Here is a 19,873-nt window from a genome sequence, read left to right as displayed (position 1 = left end):
GGGAATTAAAGGGACCGCCAAAAAAATAGAAAATCACCTGTGACTTCCATGACAAACACCCAGCCATACAAATAATTACAATTCTGGGAGAAATAAAAAATGGAGTGGAGCCTCCCACACGACGTTGCCATTCTATCCCGGCAATAGTGAAGCTCATTGCAAAGATACATGCAGAATGTACGCCTTTACGATAAATGGTTATCACCACACGCAGTGATAATATTCAAAGCACTAAACACGTGTTTTAACTGCGCGGTTTAATATCAGCCTATTTAGCAAAATGCGGTTCCCGTTCACTGATTATGTAATGAGCTGTAGCTCATTTGTGTGTAATTTTGTTTTGTTTTTAAATCATTGTAATTCACAAAAACAGCAATATACTTCTTTTTTAAACATTGAACTCACTCTCACAATTTTAGCAAGCTTTTTTGTCAGAGTCTAGGCTCCTAAAAAGGTGAAGGTTATTTTCTTCATATAGCTTTAAACGTTAAATTCAGCTAATAGGATAGTAAGCAATCCCTAAGGACATTATATGTGGGCATCTTGAGATAAGAATAACTTAATTCATTTCAGCTAAAATCTGGTTAACATTTTGTGCATTTGGAGTGACCGTAATGTGGTGTTTTTGGTGTGTTTTTACTTTATTTATATATATATATATTTTTTTATTCTTGTCCTCCTTGCTTTGAGGTCTTATTCATTGTTCTCATGTGGTTCTCATGTACTGTATACTGACGTCCATCTTGGTTGAGATCCACAATAAGCTATGGTCAGCACTTGATTTTCCATGCTTGAAAGCAGAGCTCCTTGAGATTTTTATTTTGAAAACCATGAGAATAAGAACTTTGTTGGGAGGCATCATTATCACACTTTCACATATGTTTTGACTCTGATGTACATGTAACTGCAGCTGGGAAATAAATAAAATTACACTGATTTAGATTAGACTGTTGCCTTTTTTGTATTTTTGTATTTTTATGTTTTTTCACTTTCATTGAACATTGAACATTGAACCTTGATATTATTTTAGCAGTTCAGCTTTCCCAGATTTCTAAAGTATTGTACCCTTGGTGTATTAAGGTTTCATAATTATTGGTCTTCATTTACTATTTATAACAGCACAGAGTATTTTCCTGAAATGTGGAACACATTTCTCTTTCCATACTTCACCACCTGGACCCTCCCTCCCGCTCCAGTTCCTACTGACGGTCTGTGTGTGCACTAGTTTTGTATATACATACGAACTTATAAGGTGTGGAACTTACTTCACTGCTATAACTGGGCGCTGGCTATCACATTTACACATTGACAGTACGTTTTCAATGTGTTTCTGTGCATGTGTAGGCTATTTTTTTGTATCTAAACAGTCGTGTTAGTTGGAACGGTTGAACGCTAATGTTTAAGCGTATGTGCCTGATGCCGTTTAAGTGCGGTAAGGTTTAATATTCGATTTTCGGACTTGAGCTATTAAGCTCTTCAACAAAACACTGTGCACAGTGCTCAAAATAACTGTTCGTTAATCAATGGAGCCCAGAGGACGCGGCGCAACGCTTTTTTCATCGCAATTTTAATTCAACAATATATTTCGTCAATAACTTCAAAATGACAATGGTAACACATTCCAGAACAACCGCGTTATGATGTGGGACCGAACAACATTAAGGCATAATATTTCAGCTACCCATTAGGCACATTATTTATTCTTAAACAATATTTATATGTTCGCAACGAATTGTAATTTTTAGGCCATCTGAAAAGTGCTTTGTTGTCTGAAATGTTATCAAGTAAAATAATAAAATAATCGCTTTTTAACCACAGGGCTGAGAGTGTTCAGACAATGTATTTAGGATCAAGAGGATCCCCCCAGGAGTTCATGTTTGAGTTTTTACAGATATTAAAAGTATTATAGTAATATTTCAATAGCTTAAGGGTCACATAACCAATTGACTCCAAACCAATGCCAATTAATTCAACTATTAATGCCACACAGGGTACACCCCTTTATATTGTCAGTCTGTGCGTCTTTATGTTTTATTTAAAGGGAAAAAATAGTATTTCAGCAAGCTGGTTGGTGGCCTTTATAATAGCAGCCAGAAGTTTCAAACACACACAACCTTTTGAAGTAAAGCATCTTGTGTAACCCCAACTGAAAGCAAATGCTTCCAGGCATTGTCTTGCTGGTTGACGGCTTGCCTATTTTCATCTTATCTCCAAATGTCGGTGGATGGTTGTTGGTTCAAGCCCCAGTATAGCCACAACAAGATCAGTGCATCTGTTGGGCCTATGAATGCTTAGTCTAATCAGCTGTAAGCCGCTTTGCATAAAAGTGTCAGCTAAATGACGGCAAACGTCAAATTTCCTTTGCAACCCAGATCTTGGCACAATGTGATGTGCATTTTATTGATCTGCACTGCAGGAGACAGGTATGCCTGGCATACTGCAGAATATCAGCCAGTGAGGGAATTCTATTTTTGTGATAGAATTGATTATGATGATGATGATGATGATGATGATGATGATGATGATGATGATGATGATGATGATTTCAAAAACAGGCATCACTTCACATTTCTCAGGAAATAAATCACAAAACAAAAATATCCTACTACAAAGTCACAGATATGATCTGTTGGTCATGTTTTTGGCACCCTTTGTACCTCATGAATATCCATTGCCAACACTGTGGTAGTGGGGCAGCAGTGTCTCCCACTCTCTGCACAGTGTGTGTGTGTGTGTGTGTGTGTGTATGCCTCACTGTCCGCACAGTACGTTTGTGTGTGTGTGTGTGTGTGTGTGTGTGTGTGTGTGTGTGTATGTGTATGCCTCACTGTCTGCACAGTGTGTGTGTTTGTATGTACTCAGTGAGCACTTTATTAGGTAGACCTGTACACCAGCTAAATGCATAAAAGCATGTTGATGTGGTCAAGAGGTTCAGCTGTTTTTCAGACCAAATGTCAGAATGGGGGAGAAATTGAATACTTATGTACATGTGATTTCTTAGTTGTTGTTTTTTTTTATAAATTTGCAAAAATTTCAAAAAATCTTCTTTCATGTTGTCATTACGGGGTGTTGTGTGTAGAATTTTGAGGGAAAAAATGAATTTATTCCATTTTGGAATAAGGCTGTAACATAACAAAATGTGGGAAAAGTGAAGCGCTGTGAATACTTTCTAGATGCACTGTAAGTCTCTTCCTGGCATTGCTCTGAGCTTTGGTGTTTCATTTGGTGTAAAACATTTCATATGGAATGGTTTAACAAGTGAAGAAATATAAAAAATATGTGAATGATTAAATGCAAAGCAAAGGGTTTTGGCCACACAATATATTGTTATCTGTTTACTTATTTTCATCCACATGACCCAATATTACATGAAATAAATACTTGAATAGTACTTGGTTTATGATTTATCTTCATTATGTTAAGTGTATAATCATCACTGCACACTACTGTATTCATGACCTTCTACAGCACTACTTGTGTGTTACCCTTTCTCTATTTGCTGTATGTACAATGTTGTGCAAAAGTCTTATGCACTTGTAAAAAGAAGCATGTAAAGCGAAGATGCTTTCAGAATAATGAAATTAAAAGTTTCTAAATATTGAATGTATTATAAAGAGTAGTAAACAATTAAACTAAATCAATATTTATTTTGATGACCATTAACCTTTAAAACCCACATCAAATCTCTTAGGTAAACTGTCTTATCAGAAAATTGGCTGGTCGGTTGTTTTGAGCAACCTCAGAACATTTAATCTTTTGGATAATTAATGTTTGTCTCAAATTTGTATTTTCTACTGACAAACTAATGTAGAAAACAGTAAAATTAATAAGACTTTTTTTTTTAATCTAGGCTTTTGCACTGTATTTCTTGCCAATAAAGCAAACTCAAGTTGAACTCAATATGGATTGGTCTTCAGCATTTTCCTTTGCTTTGATTCCTCACATCCTTATAGGTGTTCAATGACCCTATCCACGGCTATATTGAATTGCACCCTTTGCTGGTGAGCATTATTGACACACCTCAGTTCCAGCGTCTGCGCCACCTCAAGCAGCTGGGAGCCACAGACTTTGTTTTCCCGGGAGCCTGCCACACCCGCTTTGAACACTCTATTGGGTACGTCATGTTCCCTTTAAAAGGTCTCAAGTGCCATTTGGGTCTTGCATGGCAAAGGTTTTTATTAACGTAACCAATTTTAACATTTTATAAATTGGAAATGTTCAATTAATAGCATTTTTAAGAAAGTCTTGAATGAAGTATAAAACATAACAATTATGCATTGAAAAATAAAAGCAGGGTATGATTTGGTAGCTCTTAATAGTGTCACAGTAAGTATATTTTTGAGTGTGGGTCAAGAGCGTATAGCACAGAGTAGCAGTGTCTGCTAGTTATCAAGTTATCAAATTATTTGATCCAATTTGCCTCTGGGTATCCACTTCCCAAATAATGTACTGTAAACAATGTAAAAGAATGTGGTCTTTCTGGCAGGGTGTGCTACCTGGCAGGCAAACTGATGAAGGCCCTGAAACAGCGCCAGCCTGAGCTGAATATTACTGAGAACGACATACTGTGTGTCCAGATAGCAGGACTGTGCCATGACCTTGGTATGTTTCACAGCCCCTCCCTCAATACATCTTCCTCTTACCCTAAACAGTTGGTATTGTCAGGGACCAGAACAGTAACCCAGTAGCGAAAACACAGGAGTAAGCTTTCAAGTCTTAATTTTCTTTGCAGCAGAGTAAACAGGCAAAGGTCGATAGCCAGCAAAAGGTAGCAACAGAGAACAGGCAGTTTGTAAAGGAGAGTCCATGCAATGGGTCGGTACACCAGCAGACCGATAGATCAGGGATAATCCAATACGAAGTCAAAGTCACAGGCAAAGGGTTGATAACACACAGGCAGTCCAAACAAAAACAGAATCCGTAAACAAAAACCGAGAAGCCAAACAGGGCCAAAAAACTTCAGAAGGATAAATCTAGAGCTGGAGGTCCAAGACAAAACAGGTCGTAATGGCGATCAATCAGAAATAAGTATGTCAAGACACATAACAATCTGGCAACGAAAGACAGAAACAAAGGGAGTTCAATACATGGACATAACAAGCATGATAACGAGGAACAGGTGAGTGGAATGACAGGAGACAGAAAGGAAATACATATAAGGACTGGGAAGGCGGAGACACGAAATAAAACACAGATGAAATGAATGAATGAATGGAACAACCAGGAAACAGACTATGGTAAATACAGAGGGAACTTAGACAAAAACTGACAATTGAAAAACACAGAACCTGACTGGTATTGGCTTTAGCCATAAGTAAATATAATGCAAGTCAGTTGCCCTCACCAGTACAGGGAATGCACTGCAATTCTGTTATTGTTCCTCGAAGGGCAATTTGCAGAAAGGTTTAAAAGAACACAGAACACACAAGTTAAAAGAACACCTAAAATGACAGGTCTAAGGTAGTCAGCAATACATACACTCACCAAGCACTTTATTAGGAACATTGTTACTTTATTACACCTACATACTCATGCGATTATCTGATCAGCCAATTGTGCGGCAGTAGTGCAATGCATATAATCATGTAGATATGGATCAGGAGCTTCAGGTAATGTTCACATCAACCATCAGAATGATAAAAAATGTGATCTAAATGACTTTGACCGTGGAATTGTTGGTTGCAGACAGGGTGGTTTGAGTATCTCAAAAACTGCTGATCTCCTTGGATTTTCACACACACTAGTCTCTAGAGTTTGCAAAGGATGGTGCAAAAAAATAATAATCCAGTGAGCAGCAGTTCTGCAGACATAAATGCCTTGTTAATGAGAGGAGAATGGCCAGACTGGTCAAAGCTGACAGGAAGGTGACAGTAATGCAAATAACCACACAACACACAACAGTGGTGTGCAGAAGAGCATCTCTGAACACACAGCACTAAGTGAATAGGCCACAGCAGTAGAAGTCTAAAAAATAAGTCTAATAAATACCGTATAAAGTGCTCGGTGAGTGTAGAGCTATAGCCATAGAGTTAATAAACTGAATATGCACCAGTTCTCAAAGTTAATATTAAGTTTATATAATATGTAGGGTGCATTATCAGGTTTAAATAAATAAAAAGTATGATTATTTGTGCTTGTTTGGCAGATTAATGGTTCTCTTCTCTCTTGAGCTTGGGTACCCTGAATCCACGCCAAGTTGGAAGGACCTCAAGCTTACTGTTCACCACATTCTCAATTTTCATCTCCTGCAGCCCAACCATAGTTTTCATTCCATTCCAAGCCAATCTCAAATTTGAACCAAGCCTACCCTCAATTTCTTCCTTATACATTCATGGTTTCTCTTTCGGCAGCCTCATAATTGGAATGCTCTTTGGCCAATAAACCCTCCAGTGACTTATTAACCTAAGGCTTATTGTTGGGATAAATCTTTACTAGTTTTGAAGAAATCACAGCATCCTCACAAAAAGCAACTGTAAACCACATACAATATGTGAGTTCATCAATATTGTCAGAAGAATCCTGACGCATTCAGAATCCTGTCCAGTCGAAACAGCCCTGTTGGTGCTGGGTGCGGTCATCTGTCCAGACATCCTCAAATCTGTGTCCGTGTCTGAGCCATAACATGCATCTTCTGTCAGGTTGAAACGGAACACTAATTAGCCTACACTGTCTGTTGATTTGCATCTCTTTCCTTATTGAAGTTGGAGGATAATGTAGTCACGTTATTGGTTGATTTTGTTGCTATTTTTAAAAGTCTGCTATAAGGAGGGTCATCTTCCCTATTGTAATATATTTTATTATTCTTTGGGTTTTATTTTTCCCCAATTGTTATCGTATATATTTTTATTGTGTGTGAGTGACAGTTCTTATCCCCTCTTTCATCCCTCTTGCTGTGGTCAGGACATGGCCCTTTTTCCCACACGTTCGATGGAATGTTCATCCCAAAACTACACCCGAATTTGGGATGGAAGGTATTTTTCAACTTCTACTCTTTTGTGTCCTGTTCTTTTGTTGCCTGTATTTTTGCTTTTACATTACTCTACAAACCACACAATGCGTATCGGTTTATGGTGGTACTTATGCTTATGCTTATCCTTAATGCTGTCTGTCCGTCTGTCTGTCTGTCTGTGCGTGCTCTAGCATGAGACTGCATCTGTGCAAATGTTAGATCACCTGATCAAGGTAAACGGTCTGGAGCCAGTGATGACACGTCATCAGCTGAACCTGCCTGAGGATTTGGTGTTTATTAAGGAACAGATTGCCGGACCCCTGAGGAACCATGTTCCTCCCGGCCAGGTGCGTCACTACAACCCGGAGCGGCCTGTAGCGTAGTGGTTAAGGTAAATGACTGGGATAGGCAAGGTAGCCACCATAAGATCCGTACAGCCGTTGGGCCCTTGAGCAAAGCCCTTAACCCTCCATTGCTCCAGGGGAGGATTGTCTCCTGCTTAGTCTAATCAACTGTACGTCGCTCTGGATAAGAGCGCCTGCCAAATGTAATGTAATGTAACCCAAACACATAGGCCTGCTCTCTATTCTGACATATCTCTTCTCTATGGGCTTTTTCTGTGCTAGGTTCCAAATATTGTTTTTTCTCATCTCTACAGTGGCCATATCAAGGAAGACAGGAAGAAAAATCTTTCTTGTATGAGATTGTGGCCAACAACAACAATGGAATTGATGTGGACAAGTTCGATTATCTTGCTAGGTGAGTGATTTTGGTAGAAGTGCACTTTATGGAAATTCTGGGGCTGATATCAATATCTTCTCAGACGCTGATTTCCTACAACAAAGTTGCACTACAAGAAAGATATAGTGGTGCTTGAAAAGGTTCAAAGAACGGCTACCAAATTGACTTAAAGAAAGATTGACATCAGAAAGATTCAAGATGCCTAATCTCTTTAAGATTGGTAAAAGGAGACTTAGGGGTGTAATAAGGACCCATTACTCAGACTTCATGGGGACTAATAAGAAAAGCTAGATCATGAGACTTAGGGGTGATTTGATTGAGGCTTTTACATTTCTTAAAGGGATTAACTAAGTGAAGTACAGGCAATTATTCAGGAGTTTGGTTAGCAGAATGAGGGGGCATAATTGGAAATTAGAAAAGGATAATATATATTTCACGCAGAGAGTGCTTGCCAGGACATAGTGTAGTGGAGCCAGGTTTTGAAGGGCAGGATTTATAAATAGATACTATTTAACTTTATCCCAGGTTTTGGCTTCTCCGCTTCTTCTGATTACTTGTGTGTTCAATCACTTCCTCAGTGAAATCGGTCAGTATCTAGTCCTGATTCTAGGATTGCCACTGGAGTGACCATGAGGACCAGAGTTAATGAGCCAGCACGCGTGGCAGCCATGCATGCCTAAATGGTAACACCGCCACCACCATGTTTCACAGATGAAGGGGTTTGCTTTGGATCGTGGGCAGATGGTGGCCACTTTTGGCCTACTCCCTTTTTGCCATCACACTGTTACAAGTCAATCTTGATCTTATCTTTCCAAAATACCTTTTTCCAGAACTCTGCAGTCTCCTTTAGGTTTTTATTAGGAAGCTGTAATCTGGCCATCCTGTTTTTCCTGCTTACTAATGGTTTGCATCTTGCAGTGTGGCCTCTGTATTTCTGTTTGTGATATCTTCTGCAGACAGTAGTCACATCCACACCTGCCTAATGAAGAGTGTTTCTGATCTGCTGGACAGGTGTTTGTGGTTTTTCTTTATTTGGTCATCAACTGTAGACCTCTTTCTTCTTTGGCAGCTCCTTTTACTGAGCTCACCAGTAATTATGTTCCAAGTAGTTTATTTTGGTAAGCCTAATATATCTCTGATGGACTTTTCCTATTTCTCAGCCTCATCATTGCTTCTTTGACTGTCAACTGTCACTGACAACTCTGGTCCTTATGTTGACAAATTCCAATGACAGAATCCAAAGGCAATCCAAAGCCTATAATCAAGACTACTAAAATCTTTCTTATACCTGCACTAAGGAAGCGATTGGATACACCTATCACATCAGAACAGATGAGAAGCCAACTGTCCAATTACTTTTGGTTTCCTAAAATGGGGGGACTATGTATAAAAAAGGATGCAATTCCTATATGGATCACCTGATGATGTACATACAGTACCTTCAAATTGAAGGTGACAGTCTGTATTTTAATCTCATTTTATTAATTGTTTCATTTTAAATCCAATGTGCTGCAGAGCCAAAAGAAAATCAATTGTGCCACTGTCCAAATACTTACAGACCTCACTCTACATAGTTTATACTTGGTGGGTCTCTGAGAAATAACACAAAAAGTACTTGCTGTGTTTTACCAAAAATATAGCTTAAAAATGAGTATTAAGCTATTATCAGTTCATAACTATTCAATGATGATGTTATTGTTCATCCCCAATTTAGATTATTTTTCATTCATATGGAACTAGTACTTTTTTGGTTATTTCTCTGACAGTAATATTCAATTATAAACTATCGTTCTATCCATCCCAGAATAATCAGTTGATGACCACTTTAGAACCGCCTGTTTACAGTCCTCACTTAAAAAATATATATATATATATATATATATATATACAGTTGTGTCCAAATAAATAGCAGTTCATTAAACAAGTGAATAAAGTGCAGATATTTTTAAATAGCTTTTTTCGTCCAATATTTCAAATGTAGTGGAAACATTACACATTCAATTCCAAATCAAAGCATTAACAAATTTTGGCAAGTCTGCATTATTCTTTTACAGGAAGCAAAGAAAAGGAATATTAATCTGTCAACATTTTTCTCTTCAAACTCAACCACTTACTGTATAAACTGAAGAAATCTTTCAAGATTTAACTTCACTTTAAATGACTGAACCAATATTTAGGTGCATAACCATTGTTTTTGATAACTGCTGTGCATCTGCGTTACATCGAGTCAACCAACTTCTGGCACCTAGAAACAGGTATTTCAGCCCAGGATGAACAAACTACATTCCACAGTTCCTGTGAATTTTTGGGTTTTGCTTCAGAAACTGCATTTTTAATGTCACCCCACAAGTTTTCAATGGGGTTGAGGTTGGGGGATTGAGCTGGCCAGTCCATTATCTCAATCCTTTTTGTCTGGAACCAAGATGTTGCTCACTTACTCATGTGTTTGGGGTTGTTGTCTTGTTGAAACACCCATTTCTGAAGTACTGTCGATGACCAGTAGACCAGAAAATAACAATTTTACTCTCATCAGTCAACAGAATGTTACGCCATTTCCCTTTGGGCCAATCAATGTGTTCCGTGGCAAATTTTTACCGATTCTGCACATGCGGTTTTTTCAACAATGGTGCTTTACGGGCGGCTTCTTGCTGATTCCAGCCTAGGGACCCAAGCAGACCAACCTAGCTATGGCTGTGCTCGACATGAATGAACTACCACGCGGAGGCGAGGGATTTACCATCATAGGTCTACGGGTGCTATACGCCGTGATACATTAAGCGTAAATATTCATCCTCCCTAGACCAGTTCGAGGGGGTAAACCATAACATTGAGTGTCAGTAAGGGAAACCACACAGATCAAGTTTTAACAATTTATTTTACCAGGCAGGTTACATACGTAATTACACACTAGTTCCAAATACAATATAAAAACATTAGAAGGAAACCAAATTACGGAGTCTTAAAAGTCATACCTGGTAATAAAAGCTACATACGGGAGTCTGGCTACAGACACCCTGTACATAGAAATTACGTGCACAGTGTGCACGGGAGAGACTGATTGCATCCTCCCAGATTGCTTAGTTTACTGTCCTTGAATCCAAAATCTGGCCTTTGATGTCACCCATCTGGAATTTGGAGCCACCCCTCCCCAGGAAACGCCGGGGGGTTGAGGCACATGTCTTTCACTGGGGCAGAGCTCCACACAGTTTCTCCCTGGTTCCTGGTTGGTTATGATGTCCAGGGTTTGCTGTTGCAGAAATAAAACCATTGCACCAGTCGCACTGAAACAATCAGAATAATACCAAACATGAATATTATCTAAACTGACTTTGTCATGAAACATCCAATGCTTTATGCATACTTCCAGGGAAACTGAGGAATGAGGGAGATGTGAGAGGGAGGGAGTAAGGAAGGGGGTCGAAGGGAATAATGGGCCCAACAGACCGTGCCCTCTGAAACCTTCCCGTGCGGTAAAGGATGTTTCCCCTGTCGTAACAAGTTTTACGGCTGGAGGCCTGAGTCTTCCCCCACAGGCTCCTGCCCGTATGGGTGCGGAGTTGGTGGGGGTTAATGGTGCATGCTCCTGGGTTAAATTACTTTACAGCCACATATTACCACAATACCAGAGGAACCCAGCAAGCTGACCAGCGCCCTGAGTGACAATGCCAGATGTTAATCATTTCCACCTTACAATGACAATGTGCGAAACATTTGCTTCCCTTCTTCCTTAATAAAGGACAATTAATGACATCTGTTTTTATTAAAATCCACACTGCTATTATTTTGAACACGCCCCTTTCAATGAATGTGTCAATTACTCAGAACAAGCAGCGTGCATGTCATGACAGTTGGGTCTGTTTGCCAGTTAATGATTAATTTTATTAAATTCTTTTAACCAATATCCAATTTCCATAATCTTTACAAACTTCTCTTTTTGTCATTAGAGACTCCTACTACCTGGGCATGCAAAATAGCTTTGACCACCGACGCTTCCTGAAGTTTTCACGTGTGTGTGAGGTGGACGGATTGAAGCACATCTGCCCTAGAGACAAGGTACTGGTGCCACTGTGCCGAGACCAGGACCCCACACACCACATCGTGAAATGGGATCTATTATATCTGGAATAAATGTGTAAGCCTCACACGAACCCAACGACAGAATTTAGCGAGGGTGAAGGTATCTGTGTGCTTGTCCTTCTGATCTGAATGAGGTTAGTAGGGTTAAATGTTAATGGTTAATGACTAGATCAGCCAATAAATAAACCAAGTTACAAAGAGAGTAGTACCACTTTCTACTGGTCCGGGCATCTCCACAATAGGGCCAATAAATATACCTTCGTATTTATTATCTAACTCCATTTTAATAATCATTTAGATTAGTTATCTAGCTTTGGTAGATTTCTTATTTATAATTTAGACTTGATGGCTAAAGGAATCCTGTCCCGTAACGAACTCCCTGAACAGTCCTCTGTTGGTCCCGCCACATGTCACATCGGCCGTTATGTGCATGTGTCACAAGCTGGCTAGATATCTCCAGTCATTACAGAGGTTGCAGGAATAACTGCTATTGGGTGTAGCCGATGGCGGCTCAGGGACCCAAGAAGACCAACATTAGCTATGACTGTTCTTGACATGAATGAACTGACTAGCGGAGGCGATTGATTTACTGCCTACGGGTGCAATATGCCATGATACATTAAGAGTAAATTTGCAACCTCCCTAGACCAACTCTAGGGAGTAACCAACAATGTATTTTACCAGGCAGGTTACTTACTTAATCACATTCAATTCCAAATTAAATATAAATAAAAGTTTTACAAGAGAAACCAAAATTGCAGAGTCTTAAAAGTCATACCTGACAAAGGCTATACACACTATGTGGGTCTGGCTATAGACACCACAACAAAATCTACATGCATTATGTGCATGGGAGTCTGACTACATTCTCCAGTATATAAAAACTACACTAAATAAAAGCACAAACCAGGCCCTTGATTTTTGATAGGATTTGATCAGGGGGGTCGAGGCAAATGGCTTTCACTGGGACAGATACTTGCCATTCCCATTACAAGCTGAAGACCTAGTTTAAGTATCTTTGTATTTTAGAATCAAACAAGTCTCATGCATTGCACATGGATTATACTTGCACCAAACTTCCCTTTTGCTGATATTATTTATTATTTTGATATTATTAGGACTTTTGATTTGCCATTATGATGCGTATGTTAATCGTATGGTTTTGTGAGCACCTTGCCAATTTCTGTTGGTTCCAGGAAATGGAAAATATGTACGACATGTTCTACACACGGTATAGCCTTCATCGCCGGGCCTGCCGGCACAAAGTGGGAAACATCATTGCAACAATGTGAGTACCTTCACACTTCCAAAAAGACCCCAGCTCATACTGGGGAACCATGTCCAATATTGCTTTGCCATAATGATATGAATGTAAGCAGTGATGGCTTCTCTTCTCTACAGGATAACAGAGGCTTTTGTGAAGGCTAACAAACACATTCAGATCATAGGCTCTGATGGCAAGACTTTCTCCCTCTCCACTGCCATTAACGATATGGAGGCTTATACCAAACTCACCGGTTAGGCACTTTACTTACCTGTTATATAGGGATGGAAGGCTCTCATATTGCCGAGATTTAACGGAAGAGCAGCAAATTAAGTGCCCGTTAAAACACAATGGTATCACATTTACTAAAGAGCAGGTGCTATCTGCATCACCTATATGCAGCCCAAGTTTTTGAAAATTGTGTAGCTTTTGAGAACGTTTAGGCTTAAGAATGAACCTACACCTGATAATAATAATAATAAGAAGAACCCCCCCCCCCCCCCCCCCCATTCCCTGTTCAGACCACATCTTCCAGCAGATCCTGTATTCCTCGTCTCCAGAGCTGGCTGAGGCCAATGCCATCCTGCGAAACATCAATTGTCGCAAGATCTACAAGTTTTTGGGCAAGATCCGACCCAAGAATCCTGTGGCAGACACATCGGTGAGACTAGATGAACCAGTCTGTAGACGCTGTAAAATGGGGGAGAGAGTGACAGAAGGAGATGGTGGGAATGACAGGGAGCCTTGACAGAGCATATGAGTCCAGCATTTCTAACACAATCAGTGCAAGGGTCCTTGCACGGGCTCCAAAATATGTAGGGGTCCTCGCACGGGGCTCCAAATTATGTAGGGTCCTCGCACGGGCCGCCAAATAACGTAGGGATTTTACTCTCTACGAAACCGGGGCGCCAGTTAATGTTATGTAGCAGTATAACTGCAAAAAGTAATCAGTCTCATAAAATTACTGTTATCAGAAATATCCAACCACAAATTTAGTATTTCAATTAATAATTAAAATAACCAATATTAATGATTGAACACACTGATAACCTGAAGGTTGGAAGTTCTTCGAAAGACTGCTTTAACTCGGCTCTCATGTCTTTGTGATTCCAAAACGGACACCGGGGTTTAATAAAATATATTTATTAAACAATGTACAAACACAGAACAGATAAACTAACGGGAATTAGTAGGGGGGGTTAGGGTGTGTGTGTGCGTGTGTGTGGGTGCGAGCAAGCGTGCGTGTCGCTTGAACAAAGGAAAGGTAAAAGTGGGAGTAGCTAGCTTGGGTAAGCTAGATTTCTGGGTGTGTTGTCTTACTGAGTCCATACGCATTGCTGGATCCAAAAGACGTGCTGTCCTTGTAGAAGCGGCGATGGTAATGTGAATGTACTGGAGAGGTGCGCAGGCTGGGGCGTCTTAGCCGTGCGTTGTCGTCTGGTCCACTCGGTTGCTGGAAGGATGTTCGCTTCAGTTGTTCTTTGGTGAGCTTTGCAGGGGTAAACTGATGTAGCGTTCCGCGTACACCAGTTTAAACTCGCTATAGGCCACGAAGTTACCGCAAGGTTAACTGGGTGGGTCCGTAGGCCTGGTAGTGCGCTGTGCAGCATTCAGCCTCTGTCCGAGTCTCGGAGCAGATGAGCTGAAGCGAATGGCCAAAAAGGGTGCGTCGAAGAGAAGAAGCAGAAGAAACAGAAGAGAGGTCCCAAGAACGTGTCTTGCTCTTATACGGGACCGTTTATTGCTCCCGCCATTACGGGATTAGACGTCATTCGTCGTGGACGTCGCAGAATTTTCCTGTGGGAATGTAGTCCCTACACTTTATACCTCTGTCTACTTTGTGTCACTGTTCTGTAATAGGTCTTTCATCACTCTGACTCGGGTGGTCCATTTTTCTTCAGGAAGTGCGTGCCGCGATAGCAGCCAGCATTGCTCAAGCCTTGCCTGACTGCAGAAGAAGTGTAACACTTCAGGCTGAAGATTTCGAAGTCACTGTGAGTCAAATGTCTACAATAATGCCTCTTTGCAACTGTTCTCTGATTGAAACCTTATGTATACCATGCAGGTCAGTTATAATTATTATAAGAATTCCATTTCCAAATACTTTGTCATATCAGTGACATTAACTTATTGTGTGACATTGGAATAAACAACTATTCCTGATGCCATACACACGTAATGACCACTGTATACAACCTACAAATGTTCATGAAACAAAACCGCCATCCCCTGCCTTATAAAAGTAACAACATCATGGCACTATTGTATTTAACAATGCGAATACCTGGAAACCATTTACTTTTACATTTCTGCTTGGCCTGCGTTTAACCATGTTTAGAAATGTTCAAGATATATTTACCAAGCATTGTGAAGCACACATTTCATCTCTGTTGGATTTGAGTTGGCTTTGAGCATACTTGGTCATATGGCAAGGTGAGAAACAATGTTTACATTGAGAATTGATTTCATGGCATACTCTTTTCAAGGTTCAGATAATCACAGCCACACCACATTGCAAAACTGGGCTGTAAGCCAAACCCAGCACTGTTTTTATTTTGTTTATTTTTTTTATTTTTTTGTCATTTGGCAGACGCTTTTAATCCAAAGCGATTTACAAGTGCATAGGTTCTTCCACAAGTTAATGCATCACATCCATAACTCGTAAAATACACATGAAGTTTAGAAGTTGTTCTAAACATATAGTCATCATTTTTTTTTTTTTGGGGGGGGGGGGGGTTTAGACTAGAGGGATAGGGATATCAGAAAGGAGGGAGGACTAAGGTACAGTTTGAAAAGGTATGTTTTTAGTCTGCATCGAAATAGGGGGAGGGATTCTGCGGTCCTGACAGTGGTAGGCAAGTCATTCCACCACTGAGGAACCAGAATGGAAAACAGGCGTGAACGTGCAGCTCGAACACCAGGTGCTCGTAGAGAGGGAACCATAAGGCGACCAGAGCTGGCAGCGGCAATAGGAAGCCAGTGGAGGCCAATGCGGAGCGGGGTGACGTGAGCCGACCTGGGCTGACTGGTGATCAGGCGGGCTGCAGCATTTTGAACCAGCTGGAGGGGCTTGATGACACAAGCTGGGAGACCGGCTAGGAGGGAGTTGCAGTAATCCAGGCGGGAAATGACGATCGCCTGGACTAGGAGCTGGGTGGCTTTCTCCGTCAGGAGATGACGGATACGGCTTATATTGTAGAGGAAGAATCTGCAGGTTCTGGCAGTGGAGGATACTTGTGGAGCCAGGGTGAGGCAGTTATCAAGAGTCACTCCAAGATTCTTTGCCATACAGGAGGAGGTAAATAAAAAGTCCTCAACAGTCAGTGAGAGGTCGATTGTCGGAGAGGACTTAGCAGGGATGTAGAGAAGCTCAGTTTTGGCAAGGTTAAGCTTCAGGTGGTGGGAAGTCATCCACGCAGAGATATCAGCCAAGCAGGCAGAGATCTGTGCGGTGACCTGGGTATCGGGGGGGAAGAAAATAAAGAGTTGGGTTTCATCGATGTAAGAGTGATAAGAAAAGCCATAGGAAGACAAAGAGTGTATAGGGAGAAGAAGAGAGGACCATGAACTGAGCCCTGTGGGACTCCAGTTTGTAGGGGGTGAGGGTCAGAGACTGAGCCCCTCCAAGTTGCCTGGTAGGAGCGACCAGAGAGGTAGGAGGAAAACCAAGCAAGTACAGATCCTGTGACAACCATCCCAGATATCGATGAGAGCAGAATCTCATGGTTGACTGTATCGAAGGCGGCCGACAGGTCGAGGAAGATGAGAACAGAGGAGAGGGATTTGGCTTTAGCAGAGTGGAGTGCCTCAGTGACCGCGAGCAGGGTGGTCTCAGTGGAGTGGCCACTCTTGAAGCCGGACTAGTTGGGATTGTGGAGATTGTTGTGAAGAAGATAAGTGGACAGTTGGGAGCAGACCGCCCTTTCCCGAGTTTTAGCAAGAAAGGGAAGAAGAGAGACAAGCTGGTAGTTGTTCAGAGCAGAGGGGTCGAGTAGGTTTTGTGTGTCTCTGACTCTGGCCCTCTTCAGGGAAGAGGGCATGGTGCCGGAACAGAGGGAGGTGTTGATTAGAGAGGAGAGAAAAGGGAGAATGTCATTAGAGATAGATTGTAGAAGGGGAGAAGGGATGGGGTCAAGAGGACAGGTGGTCGGGCGGTGGGATGTAAGGAGTTTCAAAGTGTCGGAGTCAGAGAGGGGAGAAAAGGAGGCTAGGGAGTTGGGGAAGGTATGAGGGTCAGCAGGGGGAGAGGGTGGGGAGAAGGAATTGCGAATGGCGTCAACTTGTTTTCCAAGAAGAAGATAAAGTCATCAGGTATGAGTGATGAGGGAGGTGGGGTGAGGGGGGGCCAGAAGAGAGGAGAAGGTTGAAAACAGTTTGCGGGGATTAGAGGCGGCCGCGTTAATTTTTGAATGAAAGAAGGAAGATTTAGCTAGAGAGACAGAGGAATGGAAAGATGATAGGAGGGCATGGACAGAAGGTATATCACTGGGGAGACAGGACCTTTTCCATTTTCTCTCCGCTGCCCGCAGTTTGGTTTGGACAGCTCGTAGAGCATCAGAAAGCCAAGGACTGGGGGGGAGGCCTGAGAGAGTTTGGTGGTGAGGGGATACAGAGAGTCAAAGGAAGATGAGAGGGAGGACATGAGGGTTGTAGCAGCGTCATTTGGAGACAGTCCAGAGAAAGACTCCGCGGATGGTAGTGAGGAGAGGATTGTAGATGAGAGGATGGAGGTAGACAGGTGGCGTAGGTTCCGCCAACAGGTCATAGTGGATGGTGGGAGAGATGGATGGGTGTTAGAGGAGAGTGGAAGAGAAAAATAGATGAAGGAGTGGTCAGATATATGGAATGGTGTTACAGAGAGGTTGGTTGTTGTGCAGCTCCTTGTGAAGATGAGGTCAAGAAGGTTGCCTGCTTTGTGGGTCGGAGGGGAAAGAGCGAGGGTAAGGTCAAAAGAAGAAAGGAGGGAGAGAAAGGTAGACTGGATGGACTCTGAGTTGAGGTTGAAGTCACCCAGGAGGATCAGGGGGGTGTCATTTACTGGTGAGGAGCTAAGGAGGATGTCCATCTCATCCAAGAAGCTCCCCAGAGGACCCGGGGGGCGATAAACAACAATAATAAACAGTTTTCACGGCAAAGTAACAGAAACCGCATGAAATTCAAAAGAGGAGAAGGCGAAGGAAGAGGAGAAGACACTAGATCTCCATGAGGATGAGATTAGCAGACTTGTGCCACCTCCTCTGCCAGAGGTTCTGGGTGTGTGGGAAAAAGAGAGGGCAGAGGAAAGGGCAGCCGGGGTGGCTGTGTTCTCTGGTGAGAGCCATGTTTCAGTTAAAGCAAGATAGTCAAGGTTGAGGTGGGAGGCATAGGCAGATATGAAGTCTGCTTTCTGGCAGTTCCAGAGGCCACCAGCCACATAGAGATCAATACCAGCGGATCTGGGAGGGAAGATGAGGTTTGAGATATTCTGGCCATGTTGGCAGGAGGCGAACCTCCTACCTGACTGGGACCTGGGGAGAGGAGAGAGGACAGGAATGGGAAGGAAACACATGGAGGGAACTAGGGAGGACAAGAGGAATACTACGTAGTGAAATGAGGGCAGGCAGCGAAAACAAAAACACTCATCAGGCTCTCAGACAGCCTCGATAGACACCCTCGACTTTGTACACCTGCGACTTCGTAAGCCGAGGCAAGTAGCCGAGGCTGCCGCACACAGCTGCCGCTGTTGCGCTACACAACTGCCGCTGTTGTGCTACACAACTGCTTAAATAACACTGACGCTGAATCCAGAAAATGCTACCAAGCCACTGCAGAACACTAATGCACACTGAAGTGAGTTCAGGTGTGCCAGTAATTATACCCTAAGCAGGGTGCAAACTATTGGCTCCTCCTACAACAAAAGCTGTGGCCTGCCAGCCAGTAAAAACAATAGCCTAACTCAATAGCCTAGCTCACCTGAGAGAAACAAACACCTAACCCAGTTTCGCTGTAATCTAAATAAACACCCCTTGTATTAGCTAACAAACAAACAAATACACAGCAGAACACTATAATGACAACTAAACTGAATTAGAAACAACAAACAAACAAATGACTTAACTAATCCAGGAGAAAATGCTACCAAGCCACTGCAGAACACTAATGCACACGCCTTGGCATAATTGTCTCCGTTTCATGCTAATAACAAAATTTTTAGTAACTTTGGCATGCTTTCTGCGTGTGCTCTTTTGTTCCCTGTTTACTCCTGCAGATTATTAACATGGATTATGGGATGAAAAACCATAACCTGATCAATAACGTGTATTTTTACACCAAGAATGACCCCACAAATGCCAGAATCATCAACGAAGACGAGGTAGGAGGTTATTTGGGCTTCTGTATAATTCTGGAAAATTTTTGGATAGACAGGAAGTACAGGATGAATCCTATTTTCCTTGAATCATGTCCGTCCATCATTTGTGCATTTCCTGATGCCTGGCAGTGGACCGTCTTGCCCACAGGTGTCCCAGCTCCTTCCGAAGACGTTTGCTGAACAACTGGTCCGGGTCTACTGCAAGAAGACTGATGACATAAACTTTCAGGCAGCCAAGATCTACTTTGAGGAGTGGCGTAAACGTCCCCGCTTGAGCAAAGGTTAAACATCCATCCTCTAGCACAGCCCTTTTCCCCACCAATATGGTGCCTTATCCACAGATTATCATTTGAAAACAACATAATAAACATAATTCCATCCATCCATCCATTATCTTAACCCGCATATCCTGAACAGGGTCGCAGGGGGGCTGGAACCTATCCAAGCATACATTGGGCGAAAGGCAGGAATACACCCTGGACAGGTCGCCAGT

General features: G+C 41.9%; 1 protein-coding gene across 1 annotated transcript; it reads left to right on the top strand.

Moving 5' to 3' along the window:
• The first annotated feature begins 1,602 nt into the window (after positions 1–1,602).
• LOC133116930 (deoxynucleoside triphosphate triphosphohydrolase SAMHD1-like) lies at positions 1,603–19,666 on the top strand. Its single transcript, XM_061226952.1, has 15 exons — positions 1,603–1,611; positions 3,954–4,114; positions 4,487–4,602; positions 6,901–6,971; positions 7,141–7,296; positions 7,608–7,708; positions 11,635–11,743; positions 12,964–13,055; positions 13,169–13,284; positions 13,553–13,692; positions 14,291–14,295; positions 14,822–14,838; positions 14,955–15,025; positions 19,279–19,383; positions 19,529–19,666. The coding sequence occupies exons 1-15, from the start codon at positions 1,603–1,605 to the stop codon at positions 19,664–19,666; spliced, it is 1,407 nt and encodes a 468-aa protein (XP_061082936.1).
• Positions 19,667–19,873: the final 207 nt, after the last annotated feature.

The sequence above is a fragment of the Conger conger genome, chromosome 17, assembly GCF_963514075.1.
Source record: "Conger conger chromosome 17, fConCon1.1, whole genome shotgun sequence".
Classification (NCBI taxonomy): Eukaryota; Metazoa; Chordata; class Actinopteri; order Anguilliformes; family Congridae; genus Conger; species Conger conger.
The sequence above is the reverse complement of the archived record's forward strand: the minus strand, read 5'-3'. Positions and strand labels throughout refer to the sequence as shown.

What these genes read in the sequence shown, in the direction of transcription:
- LOC133116930 (XM_061226952.1), top strand. An exon ending in ACCCGAATTTGGGATGGAAG is followed by an intron (nt 6,972 to 7,140) that starts GTATTTTTCAAC and finishes TGCGTGCTCTAG; the next exon opens with CATGAGACTGCATCTGTGCA. An exon ending in CTGAAGATTTCGAAGTCACT is followed by an intron (nt 15,026 to 19,278) that starts GTGAGTCAAATG and finishes TTACTCCTGCAG; the next exon opens with ATTATTAACATGGATTATGG.